The sequence below is a fragment of the Aythya fuligula genome, chromosome 25 (genome assembly GCF_009819795.1).
Source record: "Aythya fuligula isolate bAytFul2 chromosome 25, bAytFul2.pri, whole genome shotgun sequence".
NCBI lineage: Eukaryota > Metazoa > Chordata > Aves > Anseriformes > Anatidae > Aythya > Aythya fuligula.
The window spans coordinates 3185067-3205428 of record NC_045583.1 but is presented as its reverse complement, the minus strand read 5'-3'; the positions used below and the strand labels follow the sequence as shown (position 1 = coordinate 3205428).

General features: G+C 56.9%; 2 protein-coding genes across 4 annotated transcripts in view; one reads left to right on the top strand and one right to left on the bottom strand.

Moving 5' to 3' along the window:
- The first annotated feature begins 503 nt into the window (after positions 1 to 503).
- Positions 504 to 3677, top strand: MYOG (myogenin). Its single transcript, XM_032203386.1, has 3 exons — positions 504 to 987; positions 2749 to 2826; positions 3556 to 3677. Exons 1-3 carry the CDS (start codon positions 504 to 506, stop codon positions 3675 to 3677), a joined length of 684 nt encoding a protein of 227 aa, XP_032059277.1.
- An 816-nt stretch (positions 3678 to 4493) lies between these two features.
- Positions 4494 to 20362, bottom strand: part of PPFIA4 (PTPRF interacting protein alpha 4) — a 47753-nt gene continuing 31884 nt past the window's right edge. The window contains exons 13-31 of one of the 3 annotated variants that reach the window (XM_032203153.1): positions 19178 to 19269; positions 16846 to 16987; positions 16380 to 16585; positions 15659 to 15899; positions 15450 to 15485; positions 14738 to 14871; positions 14432 to 14595; positions 13888 to 13981; positions 13564 to 13645; positions 12939 to 13139; positions 11944 to 12006; positions 10764 to 10790; positions 9657 to 9832; positions 8951 to 9048; positions 8113 to 8288; positions 7825 to 7893; positions 6845 to 7022; positions 6133 to 6224; positions 4494 to 5681 (exon numbers count right to left, since the gene is read on the bottom strand). In XM_032203153.1, the coding sequence (XP_032059044.1) occupies positions 6166 to 6224; positions 6845 to 7022; positions 7825 to 7893; positions 8113 to 8288; positions 8951 to 9048; positions 9657 to 9832; positions 10764 to 10790; positions 11944 to 12006; positions 12939 to 13139; positions 13564 to 13645; positions 13888 to 13981; positions 14432 to 14595; positions 14738 to 14871; positions 15450 to 15485; positions 15659 to 15899; positions 16380 to 16585; positions 16846 to 16987; positions 19178 to 19269 (2238 nt within the window). In that variant the 3' untranslated portion in view covers positions 4494 to 5681; positions 6133 to 6165. The remainder of the gene's footprint in view (positions 5682 to 6132; positions 6225 to 6844; positions 7023 to 7824; positions 7894 to 8112; positions 8289 to 8950; positions 9049 to 9656; positions 9833 to 10763; positions 10791 to 11943; positions 12007 to 12938; positions 13140 to 13563; positions 13646 to 13887; positions 13982 to 14431; positions 14596 to 14737; positions 14872 to 15449; positions 15486 to 15658; positions 15900 to 16379; positions 16586 to 16845; positions 16988 to 19177; positions 19270 to 20362) is intronic. The other 2 variants (XM_032203154.1, XM_032203155.1) reach the window with 2 other exon arrangements.

Sequence of the window (20362 nt, the reverse complement as noted above, 5' to 3'; positions counted from 1 at the left end):
TGGGTGACATGGGGGGCACGGGGCAGCGACGGGGAGAAGCTGAGGGGCGCTGGGCTCTGCCCGCGGGGATGGCACAGACCCCGGGGTGCCACGGGGTGGCCACGAAGGGGTGCGGGTGCTGGCCAAGAGGCTGCCCCCAGCCCGGCCACCCCGTAACTGAAGGGACCAGATGACAGCGGAATGCGGGACGGAGCTGGCAGCCACCCACCGGCCCCGGTGCCACCCGCGGGGGCAAACAAAGCCCCCGTTTGCCGAGCCACCCTCCCGTCCCGTCGTGCCAGCTCCCCCCTAGGGCAGCGTAATCCCCGCGGGGAGGGCGAGCGCACGACCGCAGACGGACAAGTTTTGATGCGAGGAAGCAGCTTAGGGTGGGCTCAGGTTTCCTTTTTAGGTCCGCTATATTTATCTCCGTGATTTAATGCCAGCGCCGGGGTTTAAATGGCACCAAGCAGTTGGCGTGGGGAGACGGAGCAGCCGTCCCCGAGCCGCACGCACGTCCCCCCATGGAGCTCTTCGAGACCAACCCTTACTTTTTCCCGGACCAGAGGTTTTACGACGGGGAAAACTTCCTGGGCTCTCGCCTGCAGGGCTATGAGCCGGCGGCGTTCCCCGAGCGGCCCGAGGTGACCCTGTGCCCCGAAAGCAGGGTGGCTTTGGAGGAAAAGGACTCGGCCCTGGCCGAGCACTGCCCCGGGCAATGCCTGCCCTGGGCTTGTAAGATCTGCAAGCGCAAGACGGTCTCCATCGACCGGCGACGGGCGGCCACGCTGCGGGAGAAACGGAGGCTGAAGAAGGTGAACGAAGCCTTCGAGGCGCTGAAGCGCAGCACCCTGCTCAACCCCAACCAGCGGCTGCCCAAGGTGGAGATCCTGCGCAGCGCCATCCAGTACATCGAGCGCCTGCAGAGCCTGCTCAGCACCCTCAACCAGCAGGAGAGGGAGCAGAGGGACCTGCGCTACCGCCCCGCCGGCCCCCAGCCCACCGTGAGTGCCGCGACCCCCTCCCCGGGACTGGGGCTGGTGGCATTGGGGGGACCTCGGGTGGGGGCTGCGGGGTGCTGGCAGGGCAGGAGCAGGACCCTGTGAGAGGTTGGGGAGCGCAGGGTGGCACGGGGAAAGGGGCTGAGAGCTGCCTTTGTAGGGAGGGGGCTGTGGTTGTAGGAACGGGGGTAGGGTGGGCTGGAGGTAGGCACTGCGCTGAGCGTGGTGTGGGTGCTTGGGAGGGAGCCTGGAGGCATATGTGACAGGGAAATGGAAAATAAAGGAACATAATAAAATAAAATAAAATAAAATAAAATAAAATAAAATAAAATAAAATAAAATAAAATAAAATAAAATAAAATAAAATAAAATAAAATAAAATAAAATATTAAATTAAATTTTAAAATAAATTTTAAAAAAATAATAATAAAATAAAATAAAATAAAATAAAATAAAATAAATAAAATTTAAAAATCCCTGATGCTGAGGTTTTGTGCATGACAGCGCCCAGCTACGGATGTCGGTGTAGGTATGGCTGGCATGGAGAGAGGTGGCGTGGTTAGAAGTGAGAGGCAGGGACATCGATGAGGCAGCTACAGCTGGCACATATAGAAATATAGATTTTATACATTATACAGGTATCTAGACTACATAGGTATTACAATTACATAGATAACTAATTTTTTTTTGTCGGGGGGGTTAATTCAGATGGATTTGTTTGCTGCCCCCGTGCCCCTGCTGATGGAGGGGCCCAAAGCAGGACACGTGCCTGTGGTTCCTGCACCGCCACGGCTCCCTGTGGGCTGCTCTCCCAGGCAGGGGGAACATATTGAGTAAAAAATGCAGGATTCTGGGCAAAAAGAAAAATCATATCCTTAAGAATTTCCATTTTTTTAGTGGGAAATGAAACAAACCATTAATGAACTGGCTGTGTCAGCAGCCAAGACCAAACTGGGACCCAAGGTTTGGGGGTTCACCAGCGAGGTTTGGCAGCTCAGCTCCGTGGCGCTGGGTGACCATGGGGTGGCCCTGGCAAGGTGAAGCCCTCCCTATCCCCCCTAACCCGAGCACGACCACCTCCCAGAGCCAGATTCCATTTCTGAGCTGCTACAAACAGCGGATGGGTCCTGGGGGTTGCTCCCACAAACCCCATTTTGAGTTTAACCCAGGCCAGCATCTGCTTCTAGACTGAAAGATGAAGACGCGCACACACACACACACAAAATTAATTCTGAGCTTTGCTGGGTAACGCTCTCATTTTTCAGGCTGTCAGCTCTTTTCTGTGAAATCTTTTCAGCCCCATGTCCACAAATCAAACTGCAAAAAGATCATCCCCAGAAAGCCCCTTGGGACAGCCTCAGGGCGCCCAGCCCATGTGACATTTTTTATTTAACTCAGGTGATTTTTCAGCAAAAAGCTGTTTTGCCCAAGGATGTTCATCTGCTTCCAGCCTCTTTGTCATAGTTATTGGGTAAAGAGACACTTTTTAACCTATACTGAGAGGATGGCCACTGGTCCAGAGCCCCCCAATATTTTTTTCAGCCCTTACAGTGGCTAATGGTGCATCTGGCACTGACGTGTCTCCGGGGACCCCGAATGTCACCGTCTGCTTTGCAGGCAGGGTGAGGAGGGCCGTGCCCATCATCCCACATGGGCATTGTGCTGCTGTGATGGGGGCACCCCAGGGTGTTTCGGGGGGCAGCCGGTGGGGTTTGGCCGGGCTGGAGGCGAGACCCCCACAGCCAACATCTCGGCTCCTTGCAGGCAGCCAGCGAGTGCGGGTCCGGCAGCTCATCCTGCAGCCCCGAGTGGAGCACCCAGCTGGAGTTTGGCACCAACCCCACGGGTAAGGTCCTCCCTGCCTCATCCCTGCGTCCCGCAGCCTTGCTGGGGGGGACACCACAGCCCTGGGATGTCACCGAGCCAAAGCTTCCCCTGGGGGATGCTCGGGGTGGAGGACAAAAGGAGCCTTGTCTTCTCCCCACCCCGCAGACTTCTGCTGTCAGGGAGGGATGAGCCCCGCCGAGGCTCATAAATCCTCCAGCGCCGCCGTGGCTCAGTGCTGAGCTCACTCAGGCTTCTCCCGTTGCCTGATCCCATGGGACGTTGGCTCCACACGAGCCGAGGGACTGGACGGCAGCAGTTCGGTGCCGCAGACCCCAGGAGGGTTTTTTTTCTGTTGTCGTCCCGTGGCTTGGCTGCCCGTAGCCGCCCTGCACCACCTCGCCCTCCCCATGTCCCCAGTGCAGCTGCTGCTTTATTTTCAGTTTTGCAGTTAACCCCTTCCAAATCCACCTGTTTAATTTTTTAAAATTTTTATTATATTATTTTTTTTTTCCCCAGAAGACGAAAACTTAAATCTCATTTTCCAAAATAAAACCAAAAAAATTTCCAAAAAGTTTCACTCCCTGTTGTCATCTCCAGGGGAAGGTCTCAGCCCTCAGGGTGGGAGCTGGGTGCAGGTCCCCGAATCACTGCGGCCACGTGGGGAGGTAACAGGGTCCCCTGCACACCAAGCAGGAGCCGTCCCTGTCCCGCTGCCACCCCCTGCAGATGCCACCCCTGCTTTTCACAGATCACCTCCTGCCTGACGACGCGGCAGAGGACCGCAACCTCCACTCGCTCTCCTCCATCGTGGAGAGCATCGCCGTAGAGGACGTGGCCGTGACGTTCCAGGAGGAGCAGGTTCAAAACTGAGCCAGCACAAACCCCGGCGGCTCTCTGAGCTGGTAACGGGGCGGGAATGAGATTCTGGAAGGGTCCAGCCACTGGAAATCCTATTTATCCCTCCGGCGCCGTGGACTACACCACTGAAACCACTCGATTCCTTTCCCACTCTTCGCCAAAAGCTCTCGCCAGCTGGAAAAAGAAAAGGGGCAGAGGTGGGGTTGTGGCAGTGCCGCAGCTCCCCGCTGGCGGCAGCCCCCGGTCCCCATGGCCAGCGTCGGGCACGGCTTTGTCCCCCCAGCCGGGGGCATTCGTTCCTTGGGGGCCACTGCGTGTGCTGGGGTCGCTTGCTCATTTTTTTCCAAGATGCTCTTTGACCAACGTCTCTCTGCGGCTGGCACCTTGCGGGCTGCCCTCGCCGGCTTTTCTACTGAACGCTGTGTGGAGTTGCCATTTGTTTGTTGTTGTTGTTGTTTTTTTTTTTTAATTATTATTTTTGTTAACTTATTTGGATTTTTTTTTTTAAATAAAGGCATTCTTGTTTGAACTGCTCAGGGCCTCCTTTACCGCTGTTTCGTGTTGTGCAAAGCTCTCCTACCACCACCCCCCCAGTTAGGGGGTTCTCCGTATGAGAAAATCCTAGGGCTCCGTTTGGACCTCAGTGATGGGAACTGGGTGTCCCACACTTCAAATCAGCCCTGTGGAGACCAGTGAGTCCACTGCCTTACAACTGGGACTCAATCCTGTACCTCAAAAGCACTCAGGGAGCAGGTAATGTTAACTCTGGGCTCCAAACATTAATTATCTTTTTAATTTGGGCTCTAGAAAGAAGGCTCGAGCCAGCACTGCTTTAAAATCCTGTTTATTGGAACACACATACATCCTTTCCTGACCCAATTCAGGGTTTGGGGTCCATGCAGTACCAATAATATGACGAAAGAAATAGGGCATCGATATAAAGGGCTCACCGACTCTTCAAATTAAAAAAATATTTAATACTGTATTAGGCAAATAATACACCGAAAAGACATCGTGACTGTATAGCCTCTCAGATATTGCACTTCCAGACAGCACATGATAAGTATAGGTCATTCCAGCCATCAATAAATATCACATCAGAAATAGGGGCCACACAAGGCAAACGTGGCATGAGGAGACGAAGAGATCCTACCCTACGGGGGAGAAATGGGAAGAGCTGAGAGCCTCCTGGATTGATCCCTGCCCGTAGCCTGGGGGCAAGAGGGGAGAGCATCTCCTCTGCATCTGGAAGGGAAGGGATGGGCACGTCCCGGGGTGCCGGGTGCCCCCATTGTGTCTCCCCGGTCCCCAGGGACGGTCCCGGCACCGTCCTGGCTGGCAGCGAGCCGGATGGGGTGGTCCAGCCCTTCCCCACGCAGCCCTTGGCAGAGCTGCCGTGTGAGCACCCCGAAATGCCCCGACTGCCCGCTCCTCGCCCCCACGACAGCCGGTCCCTGCCCCATCCTGTGCAGTGCCCACCCTGGCACTGGCCTCAGCCCCTGTGTCCTGTCCCGGGGGCAGCTCCTTGCCCATTCACCCCAGCATCAGGATTTTCGCACCAAGACGAGCCTGAATCCTCCCCGGCTTCGAGTCCTGTGGGCAGCAGTGTTCTTGATGCCTGGAGGAGCTCCAGTGTGCCGGTGCAGCAGCCTGTGGCATATTGGCAACGTGAACCAGGCAGGAGAAACGTTCCCAAATATCGCAGCCCGCTTTTGGGGCATCTCCGCATCTCCGATGGGTTGCAGCACGCTTCCACCAGTGATGGAGCTGGCACCCAGCGAGTGCACCTCTAGCCTGGCTGGTGCAGTGTGGGGTGGGCAGAAAAGCCACGGGTGGGAGGCACGGGGAGCCGGGGGAAGCAGCAGGGTGCACAAGCAGAAGGGAGAGCATCCTTTTCGGTCCATGGCAGGAGCACTGCGGCATCTGTTGGTTTGGGCCGAGGAACAGGCGCAGGCTGGGCTCTGGCTTTGTCCTGAAAGGCAGCCAGCACGTGGCTGAACGGAGAGTGGGGACGTGCTGAGAAACAAAGTGGGAAAGACTCCATGAGGACAGTGGTGTGCCTCTGTCTGGGGACCCACAAGCAGACAAACCCAGCCAGAGTCAGTGGGGAAAGCTCCTGGCATGGAGCTCCGTGCCCTGGGGCACAGCAGGGTCCCTGGAGACTTTCCTTCCCTCACCCCACTGGGACCCCACATCTAGGGTGGTATCCTGGGGACCCCAGGGACTGGACAACTGGAATGTGCTTAGGATGCTGAGCATCTCTTCCGCATCATCTCAGGGTCCTGTGAGCCTCAGGTAGCAGCAAGCTGTTCCCCCACCGCTGAGCTCTCCAAACACCCCCACAGCGAGGCAGACCGTGGTGACAGCAGACACCCTGTCCGGGTGGCACCAGAGGGGGACACTGTGTCCTCCTGCTCCCCTCTTGGTCCCCACCCAGGTCTGAGGCCTCGGTCCTCCTCTCACGTACCCAGGGCCGGGCTGGTTCCCGTCACGCTGACCCTCAGCAGGAGTACGTCCGGACCGTGGAGGTCTCCAGCCGTGGCGACCCAGAGGCACCAACTGGAAGCAAATCAAAGAGCACAGCACGAAATTAGTGACTGCCCCAATTAGCCCTCGGCTTCCCACCAACACGTTTATTAGGCAGCATCTGTGCGCTGAAGCTACATGAGTCAAAGGAAGAGGTATGCCTGGCCTTCACCCAAGGCTCTAGGGTATTTGGAAAGTTACCACGTGCCATCCTGCCTTGCTCTCGGGCAGCGAGCACCCTGCTGTCTGTATCTGGGGGCTGTCAGTTGTTGGGATTTTGCCCCAGGTTTTATTGTCCTTGGCCAGCTGAGAACTGCATCTTTCAGGCATGGGATGGAAAAGGGAGAGAAGTTTGACCTCAGCCACTAGTAGAAAGCTGGCCACTAGTAGAAAGATGGACAAGACTGGCTCAGGTCATAGCCCACCACGGCCCTGATCCCTACCCTAGTTCCTGCAGTTCAAAACAAAGAAACCACACAGCAGAGAAGGGGCTGAAATAACCCTCCAGGAGAAGCATTTACAGCAGACAACAGTTCTGCTGGCTGAATTCAGCATCGCAGGCAACCAGCAGACCTCTCTCCCTCTCCTCTCCCCACCCGTGCTGTGAGGTTCCCTGTGGTGGCAGAGGACCCGAGGGGAAGGGGGTGACCGACCTTCTGGGGGCATTTTCTTGGCAGGGGCGGATGGGGGTGGCAGGGGCACCAGGCTGGTGACACGGAAGCCGGCGGGCAGCGTCTCGGCCGAGCCACTGAGCATGTTGATGCTGTGAACATCTCGTGGGCGGAAGCGCTTTCGCCAGGACGGGGTTCGACGGAAGGTTTTGTCGTCGCCCTAGGAAGGAAGAGAGGGTTTGAGCCCGGCAGTCTGGGCAGCAGGACCTTCAGCCTGGACCTTCAGCCCTCGTGAGATCCTGGCACTGCTTTCGCCTGAGTGCGTGCCAGCATGCCGAGGCCACCCCAAAGTGTGCAGAAGTGTGTGATCAAATTGGGCTAAGCACATAGGAGCCAGCTTGCCTCTCTCTTCTCTTCACCCTGCCTGCAAAGATACAGATGCCTGGATACATCACCATGGGAGCCGCAGCAAAGACCCAAAGAGAAGCATCTAACCTTGTACAGATGGTGGCATCTGGAACCTGCTTGTTTCCATGCTCTAAAGAGAGTCCTGACCAGGCCTGCTATCATACTTCATGCAAGGAAGCTGGATGTAGGACAGATCTAGATGAATTCCCACCTTCAGTGACTCAATGTGAGCAGCTTTCTATCTGCATCATGGGGCATCTCCAACCCACCAGCTTTACCAGCCACAGATGTGTCATGCACAGGACATCTGTGCCTCTATAAGGCAATATTAAAGCAGCTGGCAAGGAAAGCCAGTTGGGTCCTCTTCAAATTCAGCCCACCAAGCACTAGAAAAGATGCACAAGACCCTACCTCGTCTGCCTCCACAACCAGTTTTACGTTTTACATAATTTAGTTTTGAATTATTCCACTGGTCATGCAATTGCTCTAGATTCTATGAGGCACTGCTTGACTCCCCAGGACAAGGCAGGAGAGAGCTGAGGCCCTGTCAATCCTATTTCTTGAACAAGAACAGGCACCCAGCACGATTTGGGCCTGGGCGGTTTGGTACTCACATCATCCAGCCTCCGATCCGTGCCCAATGCAAGCAGATTGTTGAACTCCCTCTCCAGCACTTGCCGAGCCTGAAAATAACATCAAATGAACGCTCCCCATCGAAGGGAGCAGTTCCCAGCACAACTTCCCAACCCATAAACCCTAAGAATGACAGAGAAAAGGCCCATGCACCACCCGAGTGCTCTGCTCAGTACACGGCGGGGTTGGTGGCACTGCTGGAGTCACACCACGGCCATGTCCCATGCCCAGCACCCGCCTCCACAACACCCCGGGGATGCTGCCCCTACCTGCGTGTTCTGCGTGGGGATTTGCAAGACGAGCGCCAGGCTGTTGTGGTCGAAGTTTTCGTCGAGGGCCAGCAGCGCCCCGTGCACCCCGCTCTCAACGAGGTTGTTCGCGTACTCGCGAAGCCCGATGGACTGGATCCAGTGGATGACCTGGTCGTTGGTCCACACCAACACGTCTGCAAAAGAGCAAGGCCATGTCCCAGGGCAGCTCAGACCGTGCTCGGGGTCATGTTGGGACCTGGCGATGCCCTGGAACCCTGCCCCACAGCCCCAGGCTGATCCCAGGACAATTCTTCCTGGGCCAGCTGCAACACCACGTACCCAAGTGCCAGCAACAGCTCAATTTGCCAAACTGAACGTTGAAATAACAGGCAGAAAGCAACTGTGAAAATTAATCCTAAGAACCCAGGGTTGCTGGTTTAATTAGGGGCATTATCAATAATGAGTTGTAATCTAAGCAGCAGCCAGATGCACGGGAAATCTCAGGACAGCCAAAGGAGAAGGGGAGGCTGAGCAAGCTGGGGAGTGTCCTGAGCATCCGAAAGGGGCAGAAGTTGATCTGAAGCTCGGGCTAGATCTTTCCTGTCTTGACAACCTTCTTCTTTCCTTGTGCCTGACCAGGGTGAGCTGCTTAAAGGTACTTGGAGCAATCTGTTGGGGAACACTGCAAGGAAGTTCCCCACGGAGAACAGCCCTACGGGCATGGGCATTGCTCAGAAATACCAATTCTCCCTTGGCAAGTGCTGTGATAAAAATAAAGGAGAGGGATCATTGCTGGGCATCTCTGGAGGTTTCCCATCAATCCTCCCAGAGCTGTGGGGTGTACGTGGCTGCTGACCTTTGATTTCGTGCTGGGTCTCTTCTCGCCTCCTCTCAAGCTCTTTGCGGTCGTAGTTGAGCCTCTTCAGGCACATGATGCCGTACTGCAGGCTGGTGCTGCAAGGACACAAGACACCACTCAGCCTTCAGGAGGGCTCAGAATCGCGGGGGCAGGCACCTTGGAGGGACCCTGCAGAGAGACCCCCCTCCCCACTCGTTTTCCATGTGCCCAAAGGATGCTTCGGTGCAGCACTGGGTCCTCACTGACACAGCTCAAAGGGAAAATCTTGGCCAGAACCTGGGGAACATCCCTCCCTTTTATCGTAATCCCTCATTCCATCAGTTTTGCCCTGTTCTACCTGTCTGAGAGTACCTCGATATAAGCAATGATACTTGGGGCCTGGGGAGAGAAGGGACAACCTGCCCACGGGAGCTGCTCCAGCATGAAGGGTCCTGGCAGCCCCCACGGACGCGGGGTGGGGATAAGATGGGATGAGCCCTTTTTTTTTTTTTTTTTTTTTGTCTGTGGTTTGTTCCACAGCCAGAAGAAAGCTTGCTCCTCTCCAGTTTTGCTGAAGGAGCTATTTTGCCCACACCAGCTGTCCCAGGTGCCATCCTTCAGCACTGAGCTTGCCCGAGACAGGGAAAAATCCCTCCAATTCCCCCATCCTCTGCTCCACGTGCAGGCGCTGCACCCCAAGGTCCTCCCAAAGGAGGGCACTCACCGGTGGAAGCTGTCCACCATCTTCAGGTGCACTCTGAGATCTTTCTTGGTGAGGTGGTCCAGCATCCGTGCATCGACGAGACACTCCATGAAGTAGCTGCGATACTGCGGGAGGCCCAGGCTGGGCAGCCACTCGTTCCCAATCCACTCATGGTTCATGTCCCCATAGGCCAGCGTCTGTGAAAGCGAATGGACAGACTAGGGAGAAACCAGGGCTTGGTAGAGCTGCAGATAATCCCAGGAGAGCGGTGACAGGTCGGTGCTGCAGCCTGGGGGTCACTGTCCTGAGGACTAAACATGGGCTGGAGGAGATGAACCCTAGTTTGGACTGAAGGAGCTGGGGGGAACAGTCCTGTTGGCCATGGTCCTTGTCCTAATGGTGCCCCAAAGAGACAGGGCAGCAGCCAAGAGGCGAGCACAAGGGATTTCCTGACCAACTTCTTCTGGAAAAAGCACATTCAGGAAAGTCGAAACAACTAAGTAGGAGATATAGTTTATTGCTTTCCCAACTGATTTTTAGAAATCGCCAAACTTTCTGTTTTATGATTTCAAAATGATAAAAGGTTGGTTTGGGGCAGCAAAACATCCAGTCAGTTTCACTGCAAGCTGATTCGGGGTCCAAAAATGAAATGAGATCCACCAGAAGAAAAGTAACACAATTGAGAATCATCGAAACCAGAAGAGATGGAACCAAGCAGGACTTTTTCCTCCCACCTTTTCAGTCCATGAAAATGTTCCATATCCTGAACTCTGGGCCAATAAAGGTGAAACCTAAACATTTGTGCATCTGGAAACCTGCCCCCCACCCAGGGTGGCTGGTCAGTCTTGGGTGGGGATTTTTAACACCAGAACTGCGTCTTACAGAGGATGGCCCAGGAAAAAAGTCACAGCTTGAAGGAGAGAAGGGCACTGCTTGGTGCGAGGTCCCAGGAGGACCATCCCATGCCCAGGAGATGGCTCAGAGGAGTAACCACCAGGTGCAGGCTCAGCTCCAAGCAGGACTTGCTGAATACCGTTGCCCTAAGCTCACTCCCTGGGTGCCCCGTGGTGTCCGTCTCTCCCTCCCATGCCCACCCCACCGAAAAAAAAAGTGCAACGGGGACCTCACCTGTGCCCAGCTGCCTTCCTCTGTGTCCTAAGCATGCCACACGCAGCATGTCAACAGAAAGGACAGGTAAAGTCAGTTCCCGGTGGTGCTGTGCTGTGCCAGTGCAGGGGACCCTCGGCACTGCGTGACCCAGATGGGCCTGGGGGGCTCAGCCTTGCCAGCAGGGTGCTGGGGACAACCTGGCCCCATGGGGCCCAAACTTCACCCCAGCTCTCAAGTAAGCAAGGAGGATGTGGGATGGGGCTTTATCTACAGGTCTTGGGCTGGAGGTGGCACAGACCTGGGGCTCATATGTCTGTCCTGGGTAACACGGGTAACTCCTGGGTCACCCAAAGACAGATGCAGAGAAATCTAAGCTTCAGCTCATGGATCACAAGCTCCCAGAGGGGCTGCCTAACCCAATCTGCCCATTTTGCAGCTGCTTTTCCTTGTCACCTTGAACTAGTTTCTCTCAAACGTGCAAAACCTGCGAGGGAAAGTGCCATAACCCCTGCTGTAACCCTGAGCTCACTGTCCCTAAACGGCACCTGCCAGTTACAAGCTCTGTGGTTCCCAGGCAGTGGGCATGAGCTTCAACAAAATGCCTCATTCACACAACAGAGCCAAAATGCTGCCCCTGCTCTGAGACGTGAACATGGGGTCGTGAAGTTGCAGAGAGGGGAGCAGGGATTCCTCTCTCCAAAGGGCCCAGAGCTTTTGGGAGCATGGCCACATCCCCCTGAGGGACCCCAAGCTACCAGCCAGTGGTAGGGACAGACAGAGGGGACAATATCTGGGCACACTAAAGTCAAGGGAGGTTAGACGGTGACTTCTCTGGGCACAGGCTGACCAGTGTGGGTCTCAGTCCCATGCATCTGTCTGAGATCACCCTCGTTTTTGTCTTTCCTTTCTGTCTAACTCACAACCGACGGACGAGCTGTGCTGGAAACCCGGCACAACCCACGGGGGCTTGACAAAGGCAAATGCATCTGACGGTTTTTAAGCCAGCTTTAGAAATTGTTGGGATATTAAAGGCTGAAAGACGGTTTCTAGACAGGTGCAATGCGCTGGCCACGAGCTGACACATGAGACACAGCCAAGATCCCCTTCCCTCCTGGGGTTTGGCACGTTAATGCACGCCCAGAGCTCACTCAGCGCGGTAACCGATACGGCGTGGCGGCAGCGGGGCGCCCAGCCTCACCGTCTTGGTGGACGTGGCCATGTTCTCCATCTCCTCGTGGGTGACCCAGACGTTTCCAGAGGACTGGAGGAGAAAAAGGGCAGAATGGTCAGGGTGACCCACTGTGGATGATGGAAATGAGCCTGGCTCGAGATGAAGGAGGACCAGACCACCCTCACGCCTGGGATGGCACCAGGGGGCACGTTGCAGCATCCCTGCATCCTCATGGGCTGGTGGCACCCCACTGTCCTTGTGCACCGTGGGCTGTCCATGGAGAGCCCAGCCAGGACCACTGACCCTCTGGCTGCCTTTATACTTTGGTTTTATGTTCACGGAGCCTGCAGGCTTGTCCCTGACAGCTGTGACACCAGACAGGGCTGTCTGAGGGCATGCCTGGGGCCTTTCTTACTGCTGTCCATACTCCTACAGACATGTCTTGACTGACTGGAGCACCATTAACCCCTCGGGGGCTTTAGGGACCAGCACAAGACATGATCCTGCCGTCTGCTCCCTGTTCTACCCAGAGCAAGGCTGGGATCTGCAGCTATCTGACTTGCCCCAGGAATTTTCAGATGGTCTCAGGACAAGTTTTGTATTGAAATGACTGAAAAAATGACTGTGCACAACCCAGCTGGCCCTGCAGATCAAACTGGGTGGGAATTTAGCCCCTCCAGAGCAGACAGTCCCTGAGCTTTGAACTTCACTGCCTACTCTGCAGAGTCAGCCTCTTGCTGACAGCCCCTGTAGGTGAGGACAAGAGCGTCTGCTGGGCCCTCAAGGCAGGAAAGGATTTCACACCTGATGGCAGCAACTATCTTTGTGCCTGAGGACACGTGCCTGGTGGGTTTACTGCTCCATGAGGGGATGTCACCCCATCCACAGCCTGCGCCGAGTGCTAGAGAAGCCCTTCTTGCTGCACGTGCCTGCAGTACCGGGGCTCCCTGGGGAACAACGAGCCACAACGCTTCCAAGGAGCCAGAGAAAGGGGAAAAGCAGCCGTGGGATGGGGCACTTACTGTCCGTGAGGTGGGAGGTGCCGAGGGGCTCGTGAGCGAAACCATCTCCTGGATGGCCAGGCGCAGCTTCAGGCGATGCAGCGCGTTGCTGATGCCGATCTCCCTCTGGATCTCGGTGTCGGACAGGGCTGACATGATGGCTCCGCTCTTCACGTTGGCTCGGCAAGCAGCGACGTACCAGGCTGGCATTCCCACCCAGAGCTGCCAAAACAGGGCAAAGCTGGTGACTGCCCAGGGCACGGGCCCTCATTTCCTCTGGCAGGGCTCTAGGACGCCCTGTTTAAACTCAGTACCCACAAGGACCCACAAACGGCTCCATGACCGCTCCTTTGCCACCTCCCTACTCAATGAGGGAGGAAAGAAAACATCTCCGTGCCTGGGGAAGCGGTCCCTACTGCCACTGACCCCAAACACCCATTCTGTAGGGCATGTTGAGGGGCTCAGGGCTTTGCCAGGTGAAGGAGTTGCCGAGCGTGAGCTGTTTTACAATGGCCACGTCGTGCATGGACCGAGCACAGTGGGACTGTGAGGTGCTGTACCCCTGCCAGGGGAGCACACCACAAACCAGCAGCAACTGCAAAGCTGTTGGTGTGTGGGGACGATGCGCGGGTGTGCTCTGCCTCACCTCCAGCCAGGAGACAACGGTGGGGCCATCCCAGTGGGCAAAGGGCAATCCTTTCCTCCGAGCCTCTTCCAGGAGTTCGTGCCTGGAGGGAACAGAAGCAAAAGAGTGGTTTATTGGGAGTCTGGGGAGAAGGGAACAGCTCTCGAAGGGGAAGAGAGTGCAGGCAGCAAGAATCAGCTGGCAGCAAAGCAATAAAGGAGCTAATAGGGCTCATGAGAGCGTGAAGGCAAGAAGTCTTTTCAGCGATTCCCAGTCCTGTGTCATGGCTTAGCAGCCACCAGGCAGGACATTTTCTTGCTGGGGCACAGAAGCAGGTTCACTCACTTTTTCCGCAGGCGACGATCCTTCTCAGCCTGAGCACCCAGCTTGCCGAGGCCCAGAGGGTCCTGGATGCCCACCTCGGTGTCGGTCAGCAGCACTGTTGGGCAAAACACCCGTGGGTCAGCGCAATGTCCCCAGCATCAGCACGATGTCCCCAGGGTCGGTCTGATAACCCCCAGGGCACTGCATGGGTCCTCGCACTGAGGTGTCGGGGATGCACCACCACAGCACAGATTTTCAACCTACCCTCGTAGCCTCCCACCAAAGGGCTGTGCAAAATCAGGGAGGTGCCACAGGGCGAGAAAGAGGTTTGGGCCATGCTCAGGCCCGAAAGGTCCACGGGGCTGACAGCACCAGGATCTGACTGCCCTGAAGCTGCAGGCAGCCCAAAGCCGGTGGCTTCAGCGTCCCCAGGGGTGCCCAGCAGGGGTGTCCCTGCTCCTCTGGGGTTACAACCCCAAAAGCAGACAGTGCCAGGGGGCATGCAGAGAGCCCGGCCCGAGAGAACGCCCGCCCGGCCCGCCCGGGAGCGGAGCTGCTCACAGACCCTGCCCTGTGGCCCCTTCTCTGCTCAGCTGGATCAAGCGGCCCTTCTCTTTTTTCCCAAACAAGCGCCCGATGGAAGATTTGATCCCCTTCCTCTTGGAGCCCTTGTGCAAGGAGTCCTGGCTGCTGTTGCTGCTGGGGTTGCTGGCCTGCTCTTCCAGGGAGCTGGGGATGGAGGAGGGAGAGGAACAGCAAAGCCCGAGGTTATTCCAAGCCACAGCAAACCCCGGCCCATCCCACAGCCCCAGATTTCCCCTCCACAAAGCCTCAAACGAGTGGTTTGAGAGCCAACGGGTGCTCCACTCACCTCTTCCCGTCCTCCTGACTCAGCGCGGGGTGACCCAGCTTCTCCAGCCGCAACGTCCTGGGCGAGGACGGGGGGGAAGTCTCGCATTTGATGGTGGTTTTGTCCTCTCGGCTTTCATCCCGAGCTGCGGGTGACTGAACAAGCACAGGAGCCATGAGGTTGGGCGGCTCCAGCTCCATCCTTGTCCTGCTGCCTGCCCCAGAACCTACCCCTCTTGCTCCATGGAGGCATGGCCCAAAGAGCCACCGGGGCCCCGAGGCCACGCTCCAGGATCAGCCCGGAGCAGAGCCCTGGTGGTGGCTCGAGGTGCCCAGGCAGATGGGAAGGACACAGCCGTAGGGCCAAGATCCTGGGAAGGAGGGAACTGGGGAGGAGAAAGGAGGCAGCCCCATGGTCCAGGTCAGGGTGTGGGGACTGAAGCTGCTGTTTCAGCAGAGGGCTCTGAGGAGGACAGATGGGAATGTCCCAAATACGCCCTGTCCCCAGAAGGGACGCTCAATGTTTGAGGACCCTCCCCACGTCCTGCCAGAGCCCCGGGCTGCCAGCCGGCATGTCTCCAAACACCTTATGGGATCCCCCTGATCCTCCTGCTGAATCCCTGGGGTCCCCAGCTCCATCCCACGCCTGGTGCACCCTGACCTGGTGTGGACAAAGCCAGGAGCAGGCTGGAAAAGGGGCTTGGACAAAACCCAGCAGGGTGGGAGCCACTCACTAGCAGTTTCCTCCGGTGCTTCCTCAAGTCACTGGGCTGATTGCAAGGGAGAATGCGAGAGAGACACAGAAAGGGAGGCAGTTAATGGAGAAACCCCTCAGCAAACACGGGCATCCCGTTCCACATCACGCAGCCGTACCGGACACTGGGGGGGCAGCCACATGCACCCCCCCTCCCCAGGCTCCCACCTGCCCCAGGCGCCTCCTCACCAGCGTCATGATCCCCATGCGGTCGAGGTCCTGAGCGGCGCTGCGGGAGGTCAGTTTGGGGGTAGAGCGGCCACTGAGCGGTGGGGACGAGCTGGCCAGGGACAGGGCCGTCAGCGAGGTGGGGATGGAGGCCCTCTTGCACAGCTGGGTGAGGTTGAGGCCCTCCATGCTGCCGCTGGTCACGCGTGTCTCCAGCTCCTCCGCGCGGAGCTCGGTGGACTCCTTCTCCTCTTGGATCATCCTGGTGGAGGAGTGGGGTCAGAGCTCAGGGCTTCCCAGCTTTTTTTTTTTTTGGGGGGGGGGTCCTGGCCATCTGGTAGCTCCCAGCCATGGGATTGAGCTATGCTAGGGAACTGCAGCCCCGGTGCTGTGACTTGAGCTCCCTTTCTCCAGGAATGGCAGCCAGAGCCATCAGAATCCACACAAACCACAGCTGAGGGGTGTCCCAAATCCTTTCAGAATTTATGGGGATTTTTATATATATTTTTTAAACAAAGATCCTTTCTGTAAGCCCACACCGGTACTTCCAAATGACACAGATCCCCATGTAGAAAGGACCAAGCCCTGTGGCTAAATATCCTCGAGCCATTTCCCTGGCTGAATCTGGACCAGGACATCAATTTTTGGGCATCAAAGCCTCCTCCCACTGCCAGGTGGTTTGTGACACCCCCCGGATCCATTTCAGAGCTAGGTGGTGCTGGGTTTTGGCTGTGGCCATTACCTGATCTCCTCGTTGATGGCATCCAGCTGCTCCTGGAGCATCATGGCCAAGGTCTGAGCATCCGAGTGCCCGCCAGGGGAGAGCACATCCATGGAGCTGAAGAGCGTCTCGCGGTCATCCTCATCCACGTCGGAGATCTCAGGGTCGCTGTCAAAGGCGTGAGGCCCCGTGGCCAGGACGCTGCCTGCCTGGGCCTGCTCCCAGTCCTGGGGGGAACAAGGTCCACTGGTCCCACCTGGCACCCCCAGGTCTCCAAAAGCCAAACTGGAGGCCTCGAGCATCAGTCGCGCTTCAACGCAACCCCAGCGGGAAGCCCTTCTTGCCACGTTACCCCCATGCCCGGTGAATGAAACCACCCCACATCCCCAAATCAAGGGCATGTAAGACCAGCGTGCAGGGCAGGAGAAGACCCCAACCCCAACCCTGACCCCAGCCCTGGCCCCATGCTGGCAGGACACTGGGTTACCTTGGCCGGCTCCTCTCGCCGGGCAGCAAATCGCCCTTTCTGTGCCCGAGGCAGGCCTGGGGCCGTCCCAAAGGGCTCAGCGGGGGCATGGACCACGGCGCTGAGTGGGAAGCGCAGGTCCGTGGCACTGCCCATGTGGGACCTGGGGAGAGAGAGCTCTGCTGTGGACATTGCCTGTGCAAGGACGTTCCCCTGCGGCTCCCCTCATGGCCCAGACTCGCTCAGGACAGAAGAGGAGGACGGGGCCGTGCTGGGATGCCCACCACGGTGATGCCTCCCTGCTCTGCGTGAAGTGATGCAAAAGCAGGGTCTAGAGGAGAAGGATGCCCAGTTCCCCCTACCCTGGCCCTGGAGATGCATTCACAAGCAGATGGAAGCCCAGCCCAGGGCCCTACCCAAGTGCTACCTCCCCCTTTGCCCTGGTACCCACAGAACATCCAGCCAGTTTTGGCCCAAACCAGAGGGTCTGGGGGCTGCACAGCTCCCTCCTGTCCTCCCCTCTCCAGCACAGCTTCCCCTCCTGTACACGTATGGCACCAGAGTCCTCTTGTGCCTGTTCTCCCCATCCCACGATGGGGGCCAGACACGAAGCTTTTCTTCTGTTTATGTTTTCTTCAGTATTTCCATGAAAAAATCCCTGATGAACAAAATCCCATTTGAAACAGATCTTCCAAGGTACAGGTGCATGAGCATTGGGATCTCCCATCGGAAACCAGACGGGACTTCTTTTTTCTCCTCCTCCAGGCTTGTGTCGGTGCTCAGGAACACAGAAATGCGTCAGCTCCAGCTGGACACGAGGCCATTTTTTGTTATTTTGATGCTCACTGCACGTCTCCATGTCATCCGATCACACCTCCTCACCCCAAAGACCCATCCCTGTGGCTGAGCGAGGCGTTTTCCCAGAGAACGGGGTCGTTCCTCACCATACGCATTGCAATAGGAGGCACGAGGGCTTGATTTAGGATGACAGAAGCATTTGTCCAGAGAAATCAGCAGATTTTCCGCCACAGTGGGGTCTGGTTTCCAGCGGAGGCATAGATCTGGGCTCCCCACCACCAGCATCCTGCCGAGCCCAGACAAAATCACTCACCCGAGCAGCTCGGCTTGGTGTCAGCTCAGTGCTTGCAGACGAAGGCACAGCCCAAGTTTCAAGAGGATTTAAGCCGTGGAGCTGCTGACAAGCTGCTCCTGAGCTAAAAACAGATAAAGGTGCCTTAGACAAAAGCTGACATTTCAACTGGGGGATTATTCTGGCCTCTGTAACTCAAGCTTTCTGCTGAATTGTCCTTCAAGAAATTACAGAAAAAAGATTGCCTGTCTGGTTCTTCCAGACCCACACAAACAGGTCCCACATACGCTGCAGACCCTCCTCAGGCACGCAGCTGTCCTTCAGCCTCACTTCATCATCATTCTCCCCATTTCTTCCTTCCAATGTGGGCACGGGGCCTCCAGGCCCTTTCCTCTTTGCTGCCAACAGCTTCGAAGCTTAGTCGCTAGCTCCTTCCCTTCTTTTCCATCCTCCCAGGGCGGTGAGCTTTTGCAGCTGGTGGTCACTCCCAACAATTTCTTGCCGCACCGAGCCCAGGTTGCGAGGGCTCAGGCGAGGACGTGGGCTCCCAGGTGGCCACAGCAGTGTGGTGGGGTGCACGGCGCCTCAGCACCCTCCTTCCCTTCCCTCCTGGGGCCGTTCTTGGATTCTTGTGGCCGTGCTGGTTCCCCTGGCTGGTGCCAGAGGCTGAGACCCACTGGACTCACCTCACCTCCTGGAGCACGGGGCTGGGATCCCCCCAATCTCTTCACTGCTGGCCATCACAGAAACAGCTTCCTCTTTCCTCACCAGCCCATCCCAGCACATCGGGGGAGGAAAGGTGGATGGTGAACAGGGATAGAAATGAGCCAAAATGGAGAAAATGCTGCATGGTCTGCAGCACCTCGAGCTGGGCAGCGAGGATGGAACTAGGTAAAGCCACCCCAGGGTGAAGGAGCTGAGAGAGAGGTTGCACAAGCCCTGAGCCCTTTGTGCAGAAAAAGAAACAATGCCCAGTGGATTTTGTTTTGTTTTGTTTTGTTTTGTCATTGGAGAGTGAATCTGGGGCCGTTTGGTGAGGCTGGGCTGTTCTCAACAGTCTGTGTCTCACCCCAGGACAGATCTGCTGTGGGGACAGCACAGCCAGAGCCGACCCTGCTGTGATGAACTGAGACATGGTGAGACCGAAATGCCCAGCACCAACAGCATTTTGGGGCCCTAAAAAACAAAACGCCCTGAAGACATGGGTGTGGGATGAGAGCGGGGCGTGCACTGGCTGGCAGGGTTTTGGCAGGAGGCTCTCACCTCGTGTGCACGCTCTCCACGAACGTCCCGCTCCTGGTTTTGAGCTGATCGACCTCCAGCCGCAGTTTGTCGATCTCGTCTGACAGCCGGCGCTGTTCAGGGCAAGAGAAGAGATGGGCAGGGGTTGGTTTTGTCCCGAAGAGCACAAAGAGACAAGTTTGGGGCAAACCAAGCAATTTATAGGTTTACATTCCCTTTACAAGCCCCCGTCCCAGCTTCAAAGCACCAGGAGAAGAAACAGCTCGTGCAGGCGATAGTGAATGACAGCGCTGGGGTGATGCCAGGGTGATGCTGAGAGGGGAGGGAGCGACCCCGGGGCAGACAGACACACACACATGTGCTCGAACCAAGGCTGCTTTGTGAGATGAAGGAGAGCCAGTCCCACCAGGATGCTCTGGCTTTGCTCCAAGCTTCATGTGCACATTCACCACGGCAAAGGGCTGGCAGCGTGGGACCCGCCAGCTAGATTTGATGCTGGGCCTGTCCACCCCCCCCGCTGCCACCCCCAGACCAGGACCACTACGTGGCCGTGCTGTCCTGCGGGAGATGCTGTGGGTGGGGAGGGAGGCAGAGGGATGGGATCCTCCAGGCACAGCAGGATCCCATCCCGTGGGCTGAACTGGGGGTTGAAGTGGGCTGAACTGGGGTGGGCAGCATGCGGGCAGCATCACGCAGGTCTCCGGGCTCTGCCTCTACCCAGAGCTGAGCAGCCGTGGCCGGGGAGTGCAAGCAGTGCCTGCAAACCCTCACAGCAGGCAGGGAGCATCTCGGAGAGCTGCAAGCGAGGGGGAAAGCAGCCCCCCAGACCCTCCCGGCATGCACAGGATGTGGGGCACGTCCCCGAAGCTCCCGTTGCTTCAAAAAGCTGGAGCCCTCCAGCTTTCTGGCACAGGCTGGTGTGGGCTCGTCTCGCAGACCCTAATTAGATGCTTTATCTGAGGGCAGGGGAGGTGTGGAGACCTACAGGGATTTCTGCAAGCTGGGCACGGAGCAGACCTCAGCCCCGATTGAGCGAGGAGGTTGGGGAAGTCTTGAGGGTGAAGGGGATGTGGCTGCCTCAGGGAGCACGGGGGCAAATCCTCCTCTGGAAATGAGGACAAAGCCACCGCAGCTTCGCTGCTGTCCCCACTCAGCAGGGGGATGGATGAATGTGACAGAAACACAGAGATGGGAGCGAACATGCCT